This window comes from Nematolebias whitei, chromosome 5 (genome assembly GCF_014905685.2).
Source record: "Nematolebias whitei isolate Nwh7 chromosome 5, NemWhi1, whole genome shotgun sequence".
Taxonomy (NCBI): Eukaryota; Metazoa; Chordata; class Actinopteri; order Cyprinodontiformes; family Rivulidae; genus Nematolebias; species Nematolebias whitei.
The window spans coordinates 36068606-36085249 of NC_056502.1; the positions used below are offsets into that span (position 1 = coordinate 36068606).

At 41.0% G+C, this 16644-nt stretch overlaps 1 protein-coding gene across 2 annotated transcripts in view; it reads right to left on the reverse strand.

Annotated features, from left to right (window-relative positions):
* Positions 1-16644, reverse strand: part of oxr1a (oxidation resistance 1a) — an 88824-nt gene that overhangs the window by 19870 nt on the left and 52310 nt on the right. For both annotated transcript variants that reach the window (XM_037676437.1, XM_037676438.1), the window contains exons 5-6: positions 15131-15283; positions 12284-12468 (exon numbers count right to left, since the gene is read on the reverse strand). In XM_037676437.1, the coding sequence (XP_037532365.1) occupies positions 12284-12468; positions 15131-15283 (338 nt within the window). The remainder of the gene's footprint in view (positions 1-12283; positions 12469-15130; positions 15284-16644) is intronic.

Sequence of the window (16644 nt, forward strand, 5' to 3'; positions counted from 1 at the left end):
AATATTCTAAGCAATGTTTCTAAACTCTAAACGCTCTAAAAGAACACAAAATGTCATGATTTCAGCTCTCTGCCTCCACCGCACTGAGCCACCTGCAAGTGCGCTTGGCCACGCCCACTTTTAAGCTCTGCATGCAGAACAGCTGATCAGCTGCAGCAGGAAGTTTATTCTGCAGTAAGGGCTGCACAAAGGTGCAGGAGCAGCTTTTTCTGCAGCTCTGGGCTGCAGAAAGGTGCAGCAGGTGCTAAATAATTTAAAATAACTTTTTTTTTAATCCATGCCAATTGTGTGGCTTATCCATCAATCAGCCATTTGTGTGTCATGTACAAGCCCCCGGGCAAATGGTGAGGGTTGTGCCAGGAAGGGCATCCGAAGTAAAACACTTTTGCCAAAACCATTATGCGAGTTCATCTAAGCGACACCATACCGGATCGGTCGAGGCCCAGGTTAACAACAACCGCCACTGGCGCTGTTGACAAATAGGGTGCAGGCGGAAATTGTGCTACTGTTAGTCGAAGACCACGAGGAGGGAAACGTATCAGGAGACAGAGGGAGAAGAGGAAAGTCAAGAATGTAGTACTGAGGGTAGCAACTCTAAATGTGGGGACAATAACAGGCAAATGTAGAGAGCTGCTTGACATGATGCAGAGAAGGAAAGTAGATGTTTTATGTGTCCAAGAGACAAAGTGGAAGGGCAGCAAGGCTTGCAGCAGTGGAGCAGGGTTTAAACTGCTTTACCATGGTGTGGATAGAAAGAGAAATAGGGTAGGGGTGGTCCTAAAGGAGGAGTTGGCAAAGAATGTAGTAGAGGTGAAGAGTGTCAAATAGGGCGATATGCCTGAAGGTAGAAGTAGAAGGTCTGATGCTAAACATCGTCAGTGGTTATGCTCCAGAGGTTGGATGTGATGAGGAGGAGAAAGATACATTTTGGAAAGGTCTGGATGAAGTGATATAGAGTATTCCCAGGGAGGAGAGAGTGGTGATCGGAACAGATCTGAATGGACATGTTGGTGAGGGAAACGGAGGGGTTGAGGAAGTGATGGGTAGGTTTGGTGTCAAGAAAATAAACCAGGAAGGACAGATGGTGGTGGATTGTGCCAAGAAAATGGAAATGGTTATAGTCAACACCTATTTCCAAAAGAGGGAGGAACATAGAGTGACCTATAAGAGTGGAGGAAGGAGTACGCAGGTCAACTACATTCTGAATAGAAGAGGAAACCTGAGGGAGATTAGAGACTGTAAGGTTGTGGCAGGGGAGAGCGTGGCCAGACGGCATCGGATGATTGTGTGTAGAACGACTGTTGTTGTGAAGAAGAGAAGATGAGTAAAATCAGAGAAGAAGACCAAACGGTGGAGGATGAAGAAGGAAGAATGTTGTGAAAAATTCAGAGAGGAGCTGTTAAAGGCTCTGGGTGGTAAGAAAGAGCTTCTAAATGACTGGACTACTAAAGCAACAGTAATTAGAGAGACAGGTAGGAAGGTACTTGGTGTGTCATCTGGACAGAAAATGGATGATAAGGAAAACTGAAAGAGATTAGCCAAGAAGAAATATGACAGTGAAGAGAGGAGACAAGAATATAAGGAGATGGGACGTAGAATAAAGAGGGAGGTAGCTAAGGCAAAGTAGAAGGTGTATGATGAGTTGTATGGGAGGCTGGACACTAAAGATGGTGAGAAGGACTGATTGGCGAGACAGAGGAATCAGACTGGACAGGATGTGCAGCAGGCTAGGCTTGTTAAAGATAGGAATGGTAATGTTCTAACAAGTGAGGAGAGTGTGATGGAAAGATGGAAGTAGTACTTTGAGGAGCTAATGAATGAAGAGAATGAAAGAGAACTAAGGACTAGCAAGTGGGAAAGATTAGTGAGGGTGAAGTACAGAAAGTTCTGAAAAAAATGAAGAAGGGGAAGCCAGTAGGACCTGATGACACACCAGTGGAGGTTTGGAAATGTCTTGGAGATGGCAGTGAGGTTTATGACTCAAATATTCAATGACACATTTGAGGGTGAAAACATGCCTGAGGAATGGAGAAGAAGTGTGCTGGTGCCCATTTGTAAGAACAACGGTGTTGTACAGAATTATAGCAACTACAGGGGAATCAATTTGATGAGCCACACGATGAAGATCTAAGAGAGAGAGTTATAGAAGCTAGACTTAGACGAGAGGTGACTTTTGCCCCTTTTCCACTGTCATCCATGGGTCAAATATTCTCAGTTCAGACTGTTTTAGAGGTATTTTCCATCAGTACTTCATACGTGTTTCGCCCCCTTATTTTGGCCCTTCTTCTCAAGGGGTCCAAGAGAGCCGAGCCGTTACGTCAGAAACAATGTCGGTCACTGATTGGTCAGGGGGAGGAGTCACTGGATCTCTCAGAAACTTTTCACCAATCCGCCATTTGCAATTACTCGGAACTCGGAGCAGCGGCTGGACCTATTTTTAATATTTTAAAAATAATGACAACACTGTGTTCTAATGTTGAAGTTCACGCATTTTTTTGTACTTGGCTGACGACAAAATTCAGAGTGAGCAAGACTGAGCTCCACCAGTTTCCCCGAAGCCTGCTCAGGGCATCATCTCCTCAGCTACAAGCTCTGCCGGTCACCACGGAAGATTCTCCGTGCTGCCGGTTCAGACTTCGTGGTATAATGCTGAAGTTCAGGCGTTTTTTTTTGTGTTTGGTGACGGGCGAACAAAATTCAAAGCGAGCGCGGAGGATCATATGAGCTGCCGACATGTTGAAGCACACGAGGCCGGGGTCCAGGCCCGGGCCTCGTGTGCTCACAAAGGCCAGATTCTGAGCTCTGGCAGATGGAAGGACCGGGACGGAGGGTGGAAACATTTTTTAAAAAACATGTTATGTATAAAAAAATTAAAAATGTTATCAGTGAAGATTAAAATGGTAAATGGTAAAATGGACTGTACTTATATAGCGCCTTTCTATCTTTATTGAGATACTCAAAGCACTTTACAACAATCTGTGTCCTCATTTACCCATTCATACAGCACTCTACTAGATCTCTACAAAGATAATTGAACAAATCATTCTAAAGAGACTAATCAGAGCTTTATTACATTCATACACTGATGGGACACACATCAGAGGCAATGAAGGGTTCAGTGTCTTGCCCAGGGACACTTTGGCATGTGACCGCTGTGGGGTTCAAACCCACAACTCTTGCATTGGAGGACGACTGCTCTAACCATTCAGCCACAGCTGCCCCTGTGCCAGCTCTATCATGAAATCCAACAATCCAAGTCGTTATCAACGCTCCGTTCAGAAGCCTGTATCACTGATGGTATGGGGTTGCATGAGCGCTTGTGGCACGGGCAGCTTGCATGTCTGGAAAGGCACCATTAATGCAGAGAACTATGTTCAGGTTCTAGAACAACATATGCTCCCATCTAGACGTCATCTCTTTCAGGGAAGACCCTGCATTTTTCAACACGATAATGCCAGACCACATTCTGCAGCAATCACAACATCATGGCTACGTAGGAGAAGGATCCGGGTACTGAAATGGCCAGCCTGCAGTCCAGATCTTTCACCTATAGAGAACATTTGGCTCATCATAAAGAGGAAGGTGCAACAAAGAAGGCCCAAGACGATTGAACAGTTAGAGGCCTGTGTTAGAGATGAATGGGAGAGCATTCCTATTTCTAAACTTGAGAAACTGGTCTCCTCTGTCCCCAGACGTCTGCTGAGTGTTGTAAGAAGAAGGGGGGATGACACACAGTGGTAAAAATGGACTTGTCACAACTTTTTTGGGATTTGTTGATGCCATGAAATTTTGAATCAACATATTAAAAAAAAAAATGTTACTCTTACTCAGATTAAACTTTTGATCTGTCATCTATGTTATATTACGAATAAAATGTTGACATTTGTCATCTCCACATCATTGCATTCAGTTTTTATTCACAATTTGTTTAGTGTCCCAACTTTTTTGGAATCCAGTTTGTAAATCCAGATTTTCCATCTACAATGTTTGGTAAATAACTAAAGTGTCATAACAAAAGTCAAGATATTTTTAATACCTCTTTATTGTTAATATTTATTCTGAAATGACACATTGATGGAAGGTAACAGCCTCTTTCATCTTTATGGCACACATTAGTTGCTCCAGAGCTGGACGTAAACAGACTGAAGGTCTGCTGTCATTATTTTTCTGGAGAATCTGAAAAACACACACAGCATGTATTACTACACCATATTAAATTGCCACCAGGTGGTAATGCAAGTTGGAATTTGGACCCGCCCACAGAACCGGTCATAATGGACACAATGGAAATGCAACCTGTAACCAGCTGATCTGAGCTGAGCCGAGCTGACCCGATCCGTGCCGTCACAGTGCAAAGGGGGCATATAATTTGTGAGCAACAGTCTGGTTTCATGCCAAGAAAGAGCACCACAGATGCCATCTTTGCTTTGAGGATGCTGATAGAGAAGTACAGAGAGGGTAAAAAAGAACTTTGTCTTTGTGGATTTAGAAAAAGCATACAACAGGGTGCTGAGGGAGGAGGTGTGGTATTACGTGAGAAAATCTGGAGTGGCAAAGAAGTATGTTAGACTGGTACAGGACATGTCTGTACATGTACAAGACACACTGTTTTCAAACAATGTGGAGCATAGTAGAATCCAACTATCATGACTAGGATTAAAATTTGTCTAACATCTTAGTAGACAAATTAATTAGATTTTCTTCACACACCCAATCTAGGTTTTTCATATGAGCTTTCATAAAATGGTTCCTTGAAAGGGCTGCATAGCCCAGTCCATCTTTAAGTTGCCTCTGACCAATCAGATGTCACTAAACTATCCAGAAATGTCACACATAATCATGAGCCTTCAGAAAAAGAGGTGTGGAGCAGAACTTAGCTGTGTTGACGTGAAGAACGAAGCACTAAATAAATGTGTGACAAACATCTCCCTGGTACAATTTTCAAAACATGACAAACAATTTTTTTCCCCTCACTTGTTCTTGAGCAAGACGGATTGCTTTTCTTCCATCTCCCACTCCTGCCTTCCTCCTGCTTTTTTGCTCTCTGTGTTGTGTATCGGATTTTTTATTTACACATTTTCCGAATCTTAAATTACTGTCATGGATTTGGTCAGCTGGTCTTTCAACACAATTGAAAAAAAAAATGTTTTAATCAAGCGACAGGGTCCTGGAGAACTCTCATGCCCCGCTGAGCAGGGCACGTCATGGATATGTTGCACCTTTCTGTGTTGTCTCAGGAGGACGCCAAAGATCATTGGATTTATGATAGCAGGGTTTCAGCTTTTTGGCACTGTCAGATATCTATGTTATCGGCTATGAAGGAAGACGGCGGCAGCAGCTTCGGCCATGGCAAAGCTTCTGACCTTATCTGAAGGATCAGTTCGTACTTCGAGCTCTCACACTCAGCTGATTTACGAGCTCAACCGTAAGGCGGAAGTGATTTATGAGAATCGTAGGCCACTTGCGGCTTTGGAACTCACCAGCATGTTGGGATCAACTTTGGAGGCAGCTAATAAGCACGGACCAGCAGAAAGCCCACAAATCTGGCCATTTTGGATCATCGAGAGTACCAGCAGAACTCCAGGCTGACGAGAAATAACAGTCTGCCTGCACAAAAAACAACTGTGGCTCATCTGAATCTGACTTCCCCGTTCAGCCTTGAAGCAGGCCAACGTATCAAATTTCTCCTTGGATGTGTGTAAACTAAGAAGGCTCTGCTCTATCAATCCCCCTCCACCACCCCTGAGAACTTTTGTGAACGCGCTTATCAGAAATGTACCGGCTGACACCAACATCTTATCAGGACTATGGTGCTATCTGGAAGAGCTTCATGGACAAAATCAATCAACCTTTATTTATACAGGTAAATCCCATTGAGCCTCAAGGACTCATTTACAAGAGAGACCTGATTTCAACAAAGAAAGATGACAACAATGGACAACAGCAACAACAATAAGCAGTTATAAAAACTCATACTACAGTTTTTTTTACTCTTCTGATTTTTTTAAAAAAAAAGGATGGCTAAAAGGAAAAAGGTAACGAAACCAAAAAAAAACCAAAAAAAAAACCAAAAAAAAAAAAAAAAACTGCTAGATTCCGAGACAAATGTATAAAACTAAAAACAGGAACATGTCTGCATTGGTCCCTGCCAGGAGTCCAACAGATTCTTAAAGCCACTTAGAGAGGTCAAGGTCGAGAGCTTCAAATCTTTTTGTAAGATATTCCAGGAAACAGGAGCGGAGTAGGAGAAGGCCCTTTTGCCTAGTTCAGTCCTCACTGAGGGAACACTGCAGGTAATAATGTCCTGAGAGCGCACTCCGTAGCTGCACTCACGCAGAGACATGTAGGAGGAGATGTATGAAGGCAGCAGACCAAGAAGTGATTTAAAGATGAAAATGTACCAGTGAGAGAGTCTGCGTGAAGTTAATGATGTCCAGTTAACCAGTGAATACAGGGTGCAGTGATGGGTACGATAATCACAGCCAGTTATGAATCTTAGTGCACCATGATAGACAGCATCCAACATCTGCAGGGTTCTTGTAGGAGCGTTCATGTAAATAATATCACCAAAATCAAAAACTCACCGTCTTGTCATCAAATGCATATGTAATGTGTCTATAAATGTGCTTGCTGGTTAAGTTTTTTGATGTCTTAAATCGAGTCCTGACAAGGACAAGGTGTGAAGAGATATTTTTGTACCACTATCCTCATGGTCATTCCCCTTTTCTATCTAAAGAATAAGGGGCCGTGCTCCAAGGAGCTGAGCCACGTGCACTCCGCCCATCTTTCGGATGACTGCAACAGAATATAATTTCGCTGTACTTTGGTTCAATGATAATAAAGCCTATTTTGATTCTGATAAACTCAATTTAACAGTTCTCTTCGTGGTTAACTTAAGTCTTTCTTGCCATTTATCATCATCAGTCTTCTCTGTAACAAATCTGTTTATCATTGCTTAGGCTTTTAAATCTCATGGTTGAGTGGTCACACAGACTAGAAATCATCACTACATTACATCACTGAGCTGCAAAGCTGGCTTACCTTTTCATTTGTTGACTGTTAGGGCTCTGTCAATACTTTGCTAGGTGGCTCTAAGGCACAACAGCAGCAGGTTGGCTTCCGCCCACTAAATGTCACATGGGTCCATTCAGAAATTGTCTTGATGTAGCCAGAAGGTGTCCAAGTCTTGGCTTGAAGTGTTTTGTTAAGGTGTCGTATTGATCCAAAGACTGTTGACATTAAAGCTGCCTCCCTATCGTGTTATGATGGAAAACAGACTGTGAAACATAAAGCTTCATTTTCAGATGTGCTACTGCTATCCACCACTTGTGTTAATGTCTAGTTACTCAATTTCATTGATAATATTGAATGATTCTATTATTTTATTAACCTTTATTTAACCAGTCAAAACCCATTGAGATCACAGATTTCTTTTGCAAGGGAGGCCTGGACCTGAAGGCAGCCTAACATGTATGTTTTTGGTCTGTGGGAGGAAATCGGAGTACCCGGAGAAAACCCACGCAAGCACGAGAACATACAAACGCCACACAGAAAGTCTCCAGGTCCAACCAGGGACTGAACCCAGGACATTCTTGCTGTGAGGCAACAGTGCTAACCACTGTGCCGTCGTGCTGCCACATGATCATGAGATCAAACTAAGGTCATCTGAAGATTTCTTTTGTTTCACATTAGTTTCTGTTTTGTTTGGTCACTTCTCATCATGCAGATGTCTGTAATGACATGTCACCCCCTTATTGGTTTGTTTTACTACCCAGCCCTGTAGGCTGGACAGATTATAATCAGACTGAACATGTCAACCAGTCTACTTCCCACCCCAAAAAACAACAGACGATCATTGAAAGAAAGGAGTTAAACTTTCTCTCTCCTTACTTTTCACACCTCGAAACCCAGCAAAGGCATCACTACTGTGAGCCAATTTTAACTGACAATATAAATATTCGTGTTCCTTTCATTTATTCCTACAGCAGAATAAAAAGTTGATTGCATGGTCAAATAAAACTGTGGGGAGAATTGTGAAACTGAGTGGACTGCACCTCAAAAGATCTCATCTTTCAGACAGATGATTCGCTTCAATGTTGCAATAAATGTTGTTGTACTAAGGTAAGTTTTTACATTATTGACCAGCTTACAAGGCAAAATATTTTCAACTGCATTAAAATTCAACACAATAGATTTTGATCAAAGCAGCACGAACAGAAGTACAATTTTGTTTTACAGTTCATCCATTGTCATGCATTTTTATAATCTCTGCCAAACTATACAGTAGTCCCTCACTACTTTGTTGTTCATTTTTTGCTGACTCGCAGTTTCTTTAAAATAAGATTGGACATGACACACAATTGGCTGATTGATGGATGAGCGACACGCTCGGCTTGGAATTTTTATTTAAAATGAATTATTTAAAATTATTTAGCACCTGCTGCACCTGTGTGCAGACCACAGCTGCAGAAGCTCCCTCCTGCAGCATGTCATACCATACCATTTTATTTATAGAGCACTTAAAACAGCGACAAGGCCAACCAAAGTGGCAGGTGGCAGAAAGCAGCCGGAGGCAGAGAGCTGAAATCATGACATTCTGTGCTCTTTTAAAGTGCTTAGAGTTTAGAAACACTGTTTTCTTCTAAACTTTAAACACTTTAAAAGAGTATCCTGATGCATGCTCAATCCAGGTAGAAAAGTCTAAAAAAGTTAAATCTGGTCCTCTGGACGACCAGATTTAACTTTTTTAGACTTTAAGGGTGCATTCACACTAGCCCTGTTTAGTCCGCTTTAATCGAACTCTAGCTCGTTTTCCTTGAAAGTCCGGTTCGTTTAGGGAGGTGTGAATGCGCCATTGAACTCTGTCACGGAACAAAAAGGCGAACTCTGGCCCGGGCTAAAACCTAGGTCTCGGTCCGGTAGAAGCGAACTCCAGCGCGGTTCGAGTACAGTGTGAATGTAAACAGACTGGACCCGCTCCTCAGGACTGTAGTGAACTAGGCCTGAGGTCAAATCCTGACCTTAAGGACCATATGGGACAGAAACTGTCATTTCATTGATTTGAATCCAGAAATACAGGTTGACCCATCCTGAGACTTTCTTTCTTAATTAATCAAGTGAAAGAAGACTACTTTCGATTATCATTACTATTTTACAAATGTTTGATAATCAAATTGTGTTAGTTCAAACAATGTTTAAATGTTGAAGTGAACTACTCATTTTTAAATCAACTGTGAAACAGTAATAACGATTTTTAATCCTCATTCAAAGTGAAATCAAGTTGGAATATGTTACAGAGTAATGATTCAATTTCTTGATCGTCTGTTTGAAATGAGCAAGTGGTGTAAGTTGGTCAAAGTTCAAGTTTCGGTCAACTGCAAGTTTACTGAAAAAGAAATGTCATGTTTAACTTTTACAGCAAGATACTAGAGAAGTGACTCCATGAAGTCTGAGTTCTTCATAACAATCTTCTGTCTGTTCTTAAACAATCTTAATCTTTTTCCTTGACTTTTTAATAACACCTTACATCACAAAACACACCTCTGTTTTGGTCCATCGACCAATCAGAAACTCCCAAATGAACCGGAAATAGAGCTCTTTAAATGTTGGTACTTTCTAGTTCAACCCAGTAGTTGGAGTCGAGTTTGGTGTCGAGTTTGGAGTCGAGTGGAGAGTTTGCAGCTCCAGTCGTTTGGGAGAACAGAAGTCCAGCCATGATTCAAAGCTCTTCCGAGTATTGGGGATTATGACATCTTCCACCTCTGAGTGGAACTCTGACGGACTCCACTCATGTGAAGTCCACTCGTGAGGTGAACTTGTGTCGAACAAGTACCGTCACTACTTCGGACGATTCACAGCTGTTCTTACGGAGACGCTGAAAGGGTGCGTTAAATGGAACTTCGTACCAGGGAGACATCTCCAGGTAAAAGAGTTGATTTATACCACCTAAGTCAGAGTCAGAGTCAGAGTCAGAGTCAGAGTCAGAGTTTCTTTATTGTCATTCGCACCTCATGTGGTACATGTGGTGGAGCGAAATTATGTACACAGGGTCCCAGTTACATCCAAGTGTACTGGGGAAGAAGCTGGGAAAAACCCGGAGAGTGCCGTTCTGGTGCCGACACAAACAAACTCCCTCACCCATCTTTTTCTCCCTCTAAACTTCATCTTTCCATCTTTAAAATTCTTCTATCAAGTAGAAATCATTCCAGATATTTTTATAAATGTCTGAAGCAAAGTTTTTCAACCACCGCCGTGTGGTTAGTGTCTGTTGTACAGCTGGAAGTGAGAAAACAATCGCCGTATTGTTTACTCCGTGTAAAACTGATTAGTAAGCAGTTGTTATTTTCAATTTTTGCCAATTAATGTAAATGTGTGATGTGTTAAACTTGATTCTGTTAATAAATGACCCACTGTCGTTGGTGAGTCAAAGATAATTAACGTTTCCGTCCACATTTTTAATTATTCAATGCACGTATATTATACAGTCCAGAAAAATGAAAGAATCCGTTTAATTTATGAATATATATCAGCATATGTTCATTCTACAGGACAAACAAACACACATTTCTCTGACCTTATATGGAGCCGTCAGCTGCCTTGTGTGAAAAACAATATTCTCCATGGTCTTCTGTCTCATCTTCTGCTCATGCTAAGTCCATTTTTGAAAAATGACAAAATATAACTCCTAAAACTGCTAAAACTTGATGCCACTTCGTTTTTATTTTTATTTACAGAAGAAGAAGAAGTATCTTCAGAGGTTTTTGTGTCGTTTCTTTCAGTAGTTCTTAGTGCAGCGCCCCCACAGGCGAGCAGGGGAATAGGTTGGTTCAACAGGTTGACTCGACTGCACAGTGCAGTGTGAATGCAAACGCACCAGCTCAAATGTAAACAAAAGCTCATGAATATTGGCCCGAACTGAACCGAGTCTACCGGACTATCTGGTGTGAAAACGACATAAAAGAGCACAGACTGTCAAGATTTCAGGTTCCTGCCTCCACTGCTCTCAGCCACCTGCAAGCACTCTTGGCCACGCCCACTTCTCAGCTCTGCAGGGAGAACAGCTGATCAGCTGCAGCAGTAAGTTTATCCTGCAGTAAGGGCTGTACAGAGCTGCAGGAGGACACTTTTTCTGCAGCTCTGGGATGCACAAATGTGCAGCAGGTGATAAATAATTTAAAATAATTTATTTTAAATAAAAATTCCATGCTGATCATGCAGCTCATCCATCAATCAGCCAATTGTGTGTAATGTCCAATCTTATTTTGAAAAACCGCGATAGAGCGAGTCCGTGATAAACGAACCACGAAGTAGAGAGAGACTACTGTATATACTAAAATAAACTACTACTTACTACTTGTACTACTATTCCTACTTCATAGTTTTTCACTTATCGCAGGGTTTCAGTGTACGAATCCCCCATGATAAACGAGGGACTACTGCACATCAACTTGCAGCAACATGTTTTTTTGCATGCAAATACTGTTCCGTCTTGTTTGTAGAAAAAATGTCAAACACATACATGAACAACACTCACACTTCACATTGTGCAGACACTTGTTGCTGAGTGTTGTGTTCAGACAGAAAAACAAGCACACAGAAAGTCAGCCGAGAGGGGAGGAGAAATAGACAGATGACGGGCTACAGCTGAGACAACAGCTGGACTTGGCACAGAAACATGCCATTTACCGGCACAGTAACAGCTCCGCTGGCAACTCTTCGCCAGTTAAACACAACTCTGACCCAAAAGGAAACAGGAAAACAAATCCAACAGGGTTCATCTGGCTACATTGTATTTCCCTTCTGCATTCAGAACTTTTCTCTTCAGAAATACTAAAATGGCTAAAGACAAAATAAATAAATGAAACTGTTAAAACCAGAAAACCTGTAGGAGGAAACACGGCTGAATTCTCTGAGGTGTCTGCTTCATCCTGCATAATGAGGTGAGCAATTACAATGTAGGTGGGTTAAGGCACACTTCGTTAACCCTGGTGTAATTGGCGTTTCTTTGTTATTTTGGTATGTAGGGGGGATTAAACTAAGTTGAATAGTGATGCAGTTTGATCTCGAGTGCTGCAGAGAATGACACTGATTACAGTGCATAACTGTGAGGTAAACATGGAAGATGTAAAGGCAAGAATTCCTGTTGGAGTAAATGAAATGTTGGCACTTAAAGATTCATATTCATTAAATGGACACATAAGAAGTCTTTAACCGTGACAGCAATAGTTTACTACAACAACACTTGTACATACAATAAATGTGCATTTTATTATGCTTTCCTTACTCTGGGACAGCCTCTCTGATCTTAGGGTCGGTGATTTCCTTGCAAATGGCGGCAGACTGCACCTCCTCCAGAGGACACATGATGCCGTACTCCTCACATCCATGGGCCTGCACCAGGGGGTCCATGCGGTGAGGGTCAAACATGATGTTGTTGGGTGTCACTAACAACACCCCGCTCACTGCACCCTGAAAAAAAAAAAGAGTGAGGGTTGAGTACCTCTGATACCTTGAAGACATATTTTACGGTAAAAGACAAAACTTGGCAAGTTTTAGCCTGCAAATGTTCTAAATCAAGTAGAAGCTATTGACTGTCAGCTCTCTTGTGCTTTCATTTGATACCTGGCCGTGTGTGATTCAATACCATGGATCTGTTTGTAGGGGTGTGTGGAAAAGAGCAGAGCAGCTGGACACAAATGTACTCTGGACGGGGGGGGGGGGGGGACATCTCGTTAGCAAGCTACCATCTGACCTACACTGATCCAAACCCTGACATCTTGTACAGACATCCAACCTGATCAGAAGTGATGGTTACGTTGTTTGATGGATTAAACGTAATAACAGTACCGTAATTTCTGGACTATAAGCCGCTACTTTTTCCACAGGCTTTGAACCCCGCAGCCTATACAATGCTGCGGCTAATTTATGGATAATTTTTTCTTTGACGAGCTAACGAGCTTCCTGCTGCCAAAAACATTTAGCTTCGTCACACCCAGGCGCTCACATAACTGCCAAACACATGTCTCTCTTGGGTGGGGGTGGGTCCTCGTGACTCATTGAGACTACCTGTATAAATAATGGTTTAAAAAAATCTGACGAATGAATTTACCGAAAAGGTCACAGTCGAACCAATAAAATGGGGAGGGAATTGTTAAAAATCATTTACTCTATGTATTTGTGTATGTTACTGGTACGTATTTAATTAAAAGTTTAAATAATCTTTCTGTGTAAATATCTCATGTTACAACGTGAACACCTGCGGCTTATACACAAGCATGGCTTATATTTGAGTGTGCTCTATAATCTGGAAATTATAGTATGTTTGTGTGTTCTGTACATTTACTTCCTGTTATTAAGTTTTAATTAACTATTGTTGCAATTTATTCATGCAGTAAAACAGCTCACTATGATAAAGTTTATAGATCCAAGGCAGATCAACTTCTGGGTCTGGTTTGTGACAAGTGATAAAAGGACTCAGGTACTTTATGGATCTTAAAGACAAATATCCTAAAACATAATCCTTTAAAGAGCAGAACAGTCTGTGGTTAGAGATCACTTTACTCATTTTACAAGTCATTTGTTTATTTCAGGTTCAACCTGCTGGGTTTTATTTAAATGGTCTTCAGTTATTCATGTTTACACATTTGTACAAATGGTATAAATTACGTTTATTATTTTTTTTAATATAAAAAAAGCATATGCTGTAAAATTATCAGCTACCAAAGACTTGGCATCCTCTAGTGCCATTCTAAAATGTATTTTTTTTAATGCTGATGTACTGTAAACATTTAACTTTCCAACAACACAACAAAAAACAGGTGATTGATGAAATACATCGTGTTGCTGCAGTGCAGTGGTTCTCAAATCCCCTTGGGGACACAGTACCATGATGGGGAGAGCGATGTGTCCCTGTCCTATTTTTCTTTATTGGTCTTAAAAATTAGCATGCTAAAGTAATGATTAAATGTTGTCTCAACTCACATTTTATTTCATATCACACAAACAGCATTTCCATGGTGATTAAATGGACAAACCTCATGCTGTGTGGTGCATCAAGCCTTCACTAACAAAAGCATTTTTTATTTAATTCACAGATTCTATTAAAATACTGAACTTTTGAAGATGTTATATTTGTTAGGTTTTTGTGCACACATTGTCTTCATTGTGATTCTAAAAGTGATTATTTCTTAATAATAAAAGGTTTATTGGGGCAGCCTGTTTTTATCTAATAATAACAATTTATTCAATTTGTACTGCACTTCACATTTTACAATCTCAAAGTGCTACACTATAAAACATCTAGTGAGAATAAAACATGGACAATTAAAAAACTAAACAGCAGGATACCTTTAAACACTATAAAATCTTTCAACTAAAAAGGTCTTCTGTCCTTTCTTAAAACTTTCTGTACTCTGGGGTATCCGTAGGTGGTCGGGTAGGGTGATCTACAGACGAGGAGCAGCAGAGCAACAGGCCCTGTCACCCATGGTGTCACCCATGGTGTCACCCATGGTGCACAGTTTTGTCCGGGGAGGGCGGGGCTGGTAGGAATTTGTGGAGCGGAGGGATCGTGTTGCTGTCTGAGCAGCGAGCAGTTCTTTAATATGGTATGGAGCATTGCTGTGAAAGTATTGGCGGGTGAGTAAGGAAACCTTGTATTCAGTGCAGAGTGAACTGGGAAGCCAGTGGAGGGATTCAAGGATCGTTGTGATCATGTTTCCTTTGCTTCATCAGAGTCCTGGCTGCACTGTTCTGTATACTGAAGTTTTTGATGGAGTTAAAAGCACTTGTTCTAGAAAGTCAAGTTCTGAAACAATTATCAAAAGGGAAAAGAAAAGAATTGCGCCAGTTTTAAGCTTTTCCATTGTATAGTTTAGAATTAGTTTAATTAGACTCTTTTTGAGCTGAGTTGGAGTCTGGAAATGATTCTCCCTCCAAAGTGAGGCGCAGTATGAAAAGTAAGAGAACCACTGCTGTGGAGCTTTAAAATAAGCCCAAATGTAAAATATGTTAAGGACCTGCAGCTGGCAGCTCTACAAGACATTTGATTCTTAGTTTAACTCAAATAAAACCACTTCCTCTCTATTTCAGCTGCAGCATGTCGAGGAAGGCGTGTTTCGATTCGTCTCACCATGCCGTCAGTGATGTACTTGCAGTTGATTTTGAGGAACTTCTCTGTGAGGGCCTCTTCCTCCTCGGAGGTGGATGATACCCCTCTGGTCTGGCGCAGGGCTGAGAACACCGGAGGGTGAACACCGTCTGGTCTGGGGGGAGCATCTGAATCCTGGTGGTAGGATTGGTGGCGGCATGGAAGGTCATACATAAAAGAGGAAGACAAACAAAAAAGTCAGAATTAGAAAAGTCCTTAAAAAAACCAACAAACAAAACATAATAATACAAAGCAAAATGATTTAAACACAAGCAAAATACTTTTGACAACTAAAAAGTGGCTCAAAATCTGGACTGAAAAGCGATCCTGGTGAATAAATCATGCACACATCACTAAGGCAGCTCTTCAAAAAAAGTCTCAGTTCTCTTGGTAATACACGGCACGACTAGTTTGTATCTAGTTTCATCAAACTAATGTGTTTGAGTCTCTAAGCACATTATCTATAAATAAACAGATATTGTCTGCACAGAAAATAAGGTTAAATAAAGTGAATATCCAAAATGATGCGTGTGTTGTGAGCCCGATATTCACAGGGGTAATTAGATAAAACATTCAGATGAGACCACAGCTTTAATTACTGTGAACAACTTGATGTCTGATCAGCGTTCTGTTTGGATAGGAGCATGCCCTCGAGCCAAGTTAAGACTTACTACACATTCTGCGAGAGTAAAAATATCTTTAAACTTAAACTCTCACAACAATAAAGTAATAACAACAGTTATGGTGTTCAAGTATAAAAAAAACTGAAGCTACCAATGCATTTTTTAACATAAAATAATACCACTGAAGATAAGCTATGTAGACTTTGAATCGTATCTTGAGAGGGTTATATTAAAGAGAAAGAAGAACCTGTGCAGACTGAAATAAATAAACTTTTTGTCTTTTTGTGGGTATTTTGTGTTCATTTCTGGGACGTTAGCTCTTCTTGATAACAGTCTGAAGCTATGCAACAAAGTTAAGTCAGGTCCTCTGGACAGTTTCTTTTTGTTGAAACGTTTCGTCTTTCATCCAAAGGACTTCATCAGTCCGAGGAGCCACAACAAACTCAGTCTAATAAATAGCGGGTCAACCAGTTTATAAGACTGAGTTTGTTGTGGCTCCTTGGACTGATGAAGTCCTTTGGATGAAAGATGAAACGTTTCAACATAAAGGAACCGTCCAGAGGACCTGAGGTAAGCAGCAGCAGCATTCACACTATTTTTACAAGAATTTCAATTTCTTCAAGTTTATGGTTTTGGTCAAAACAACGAACCTGTTAAGATTTTTAACTGAACTAAAAATAATTATTTGAGGTGCCAGCTTTCCTCTCGACATCCTCTCCGCGCGATGGGAACACCACAACACACGGGCTGTGATCATCAGAAAGTTGTTTTAAGACAGTTTGTAGAGCTCGTATTACGATTAAAACATAGAACATTCAAATATTTTATTTCAAAACGGCATGAAATGCAACAAAAATACAGAGTAGAAAATAA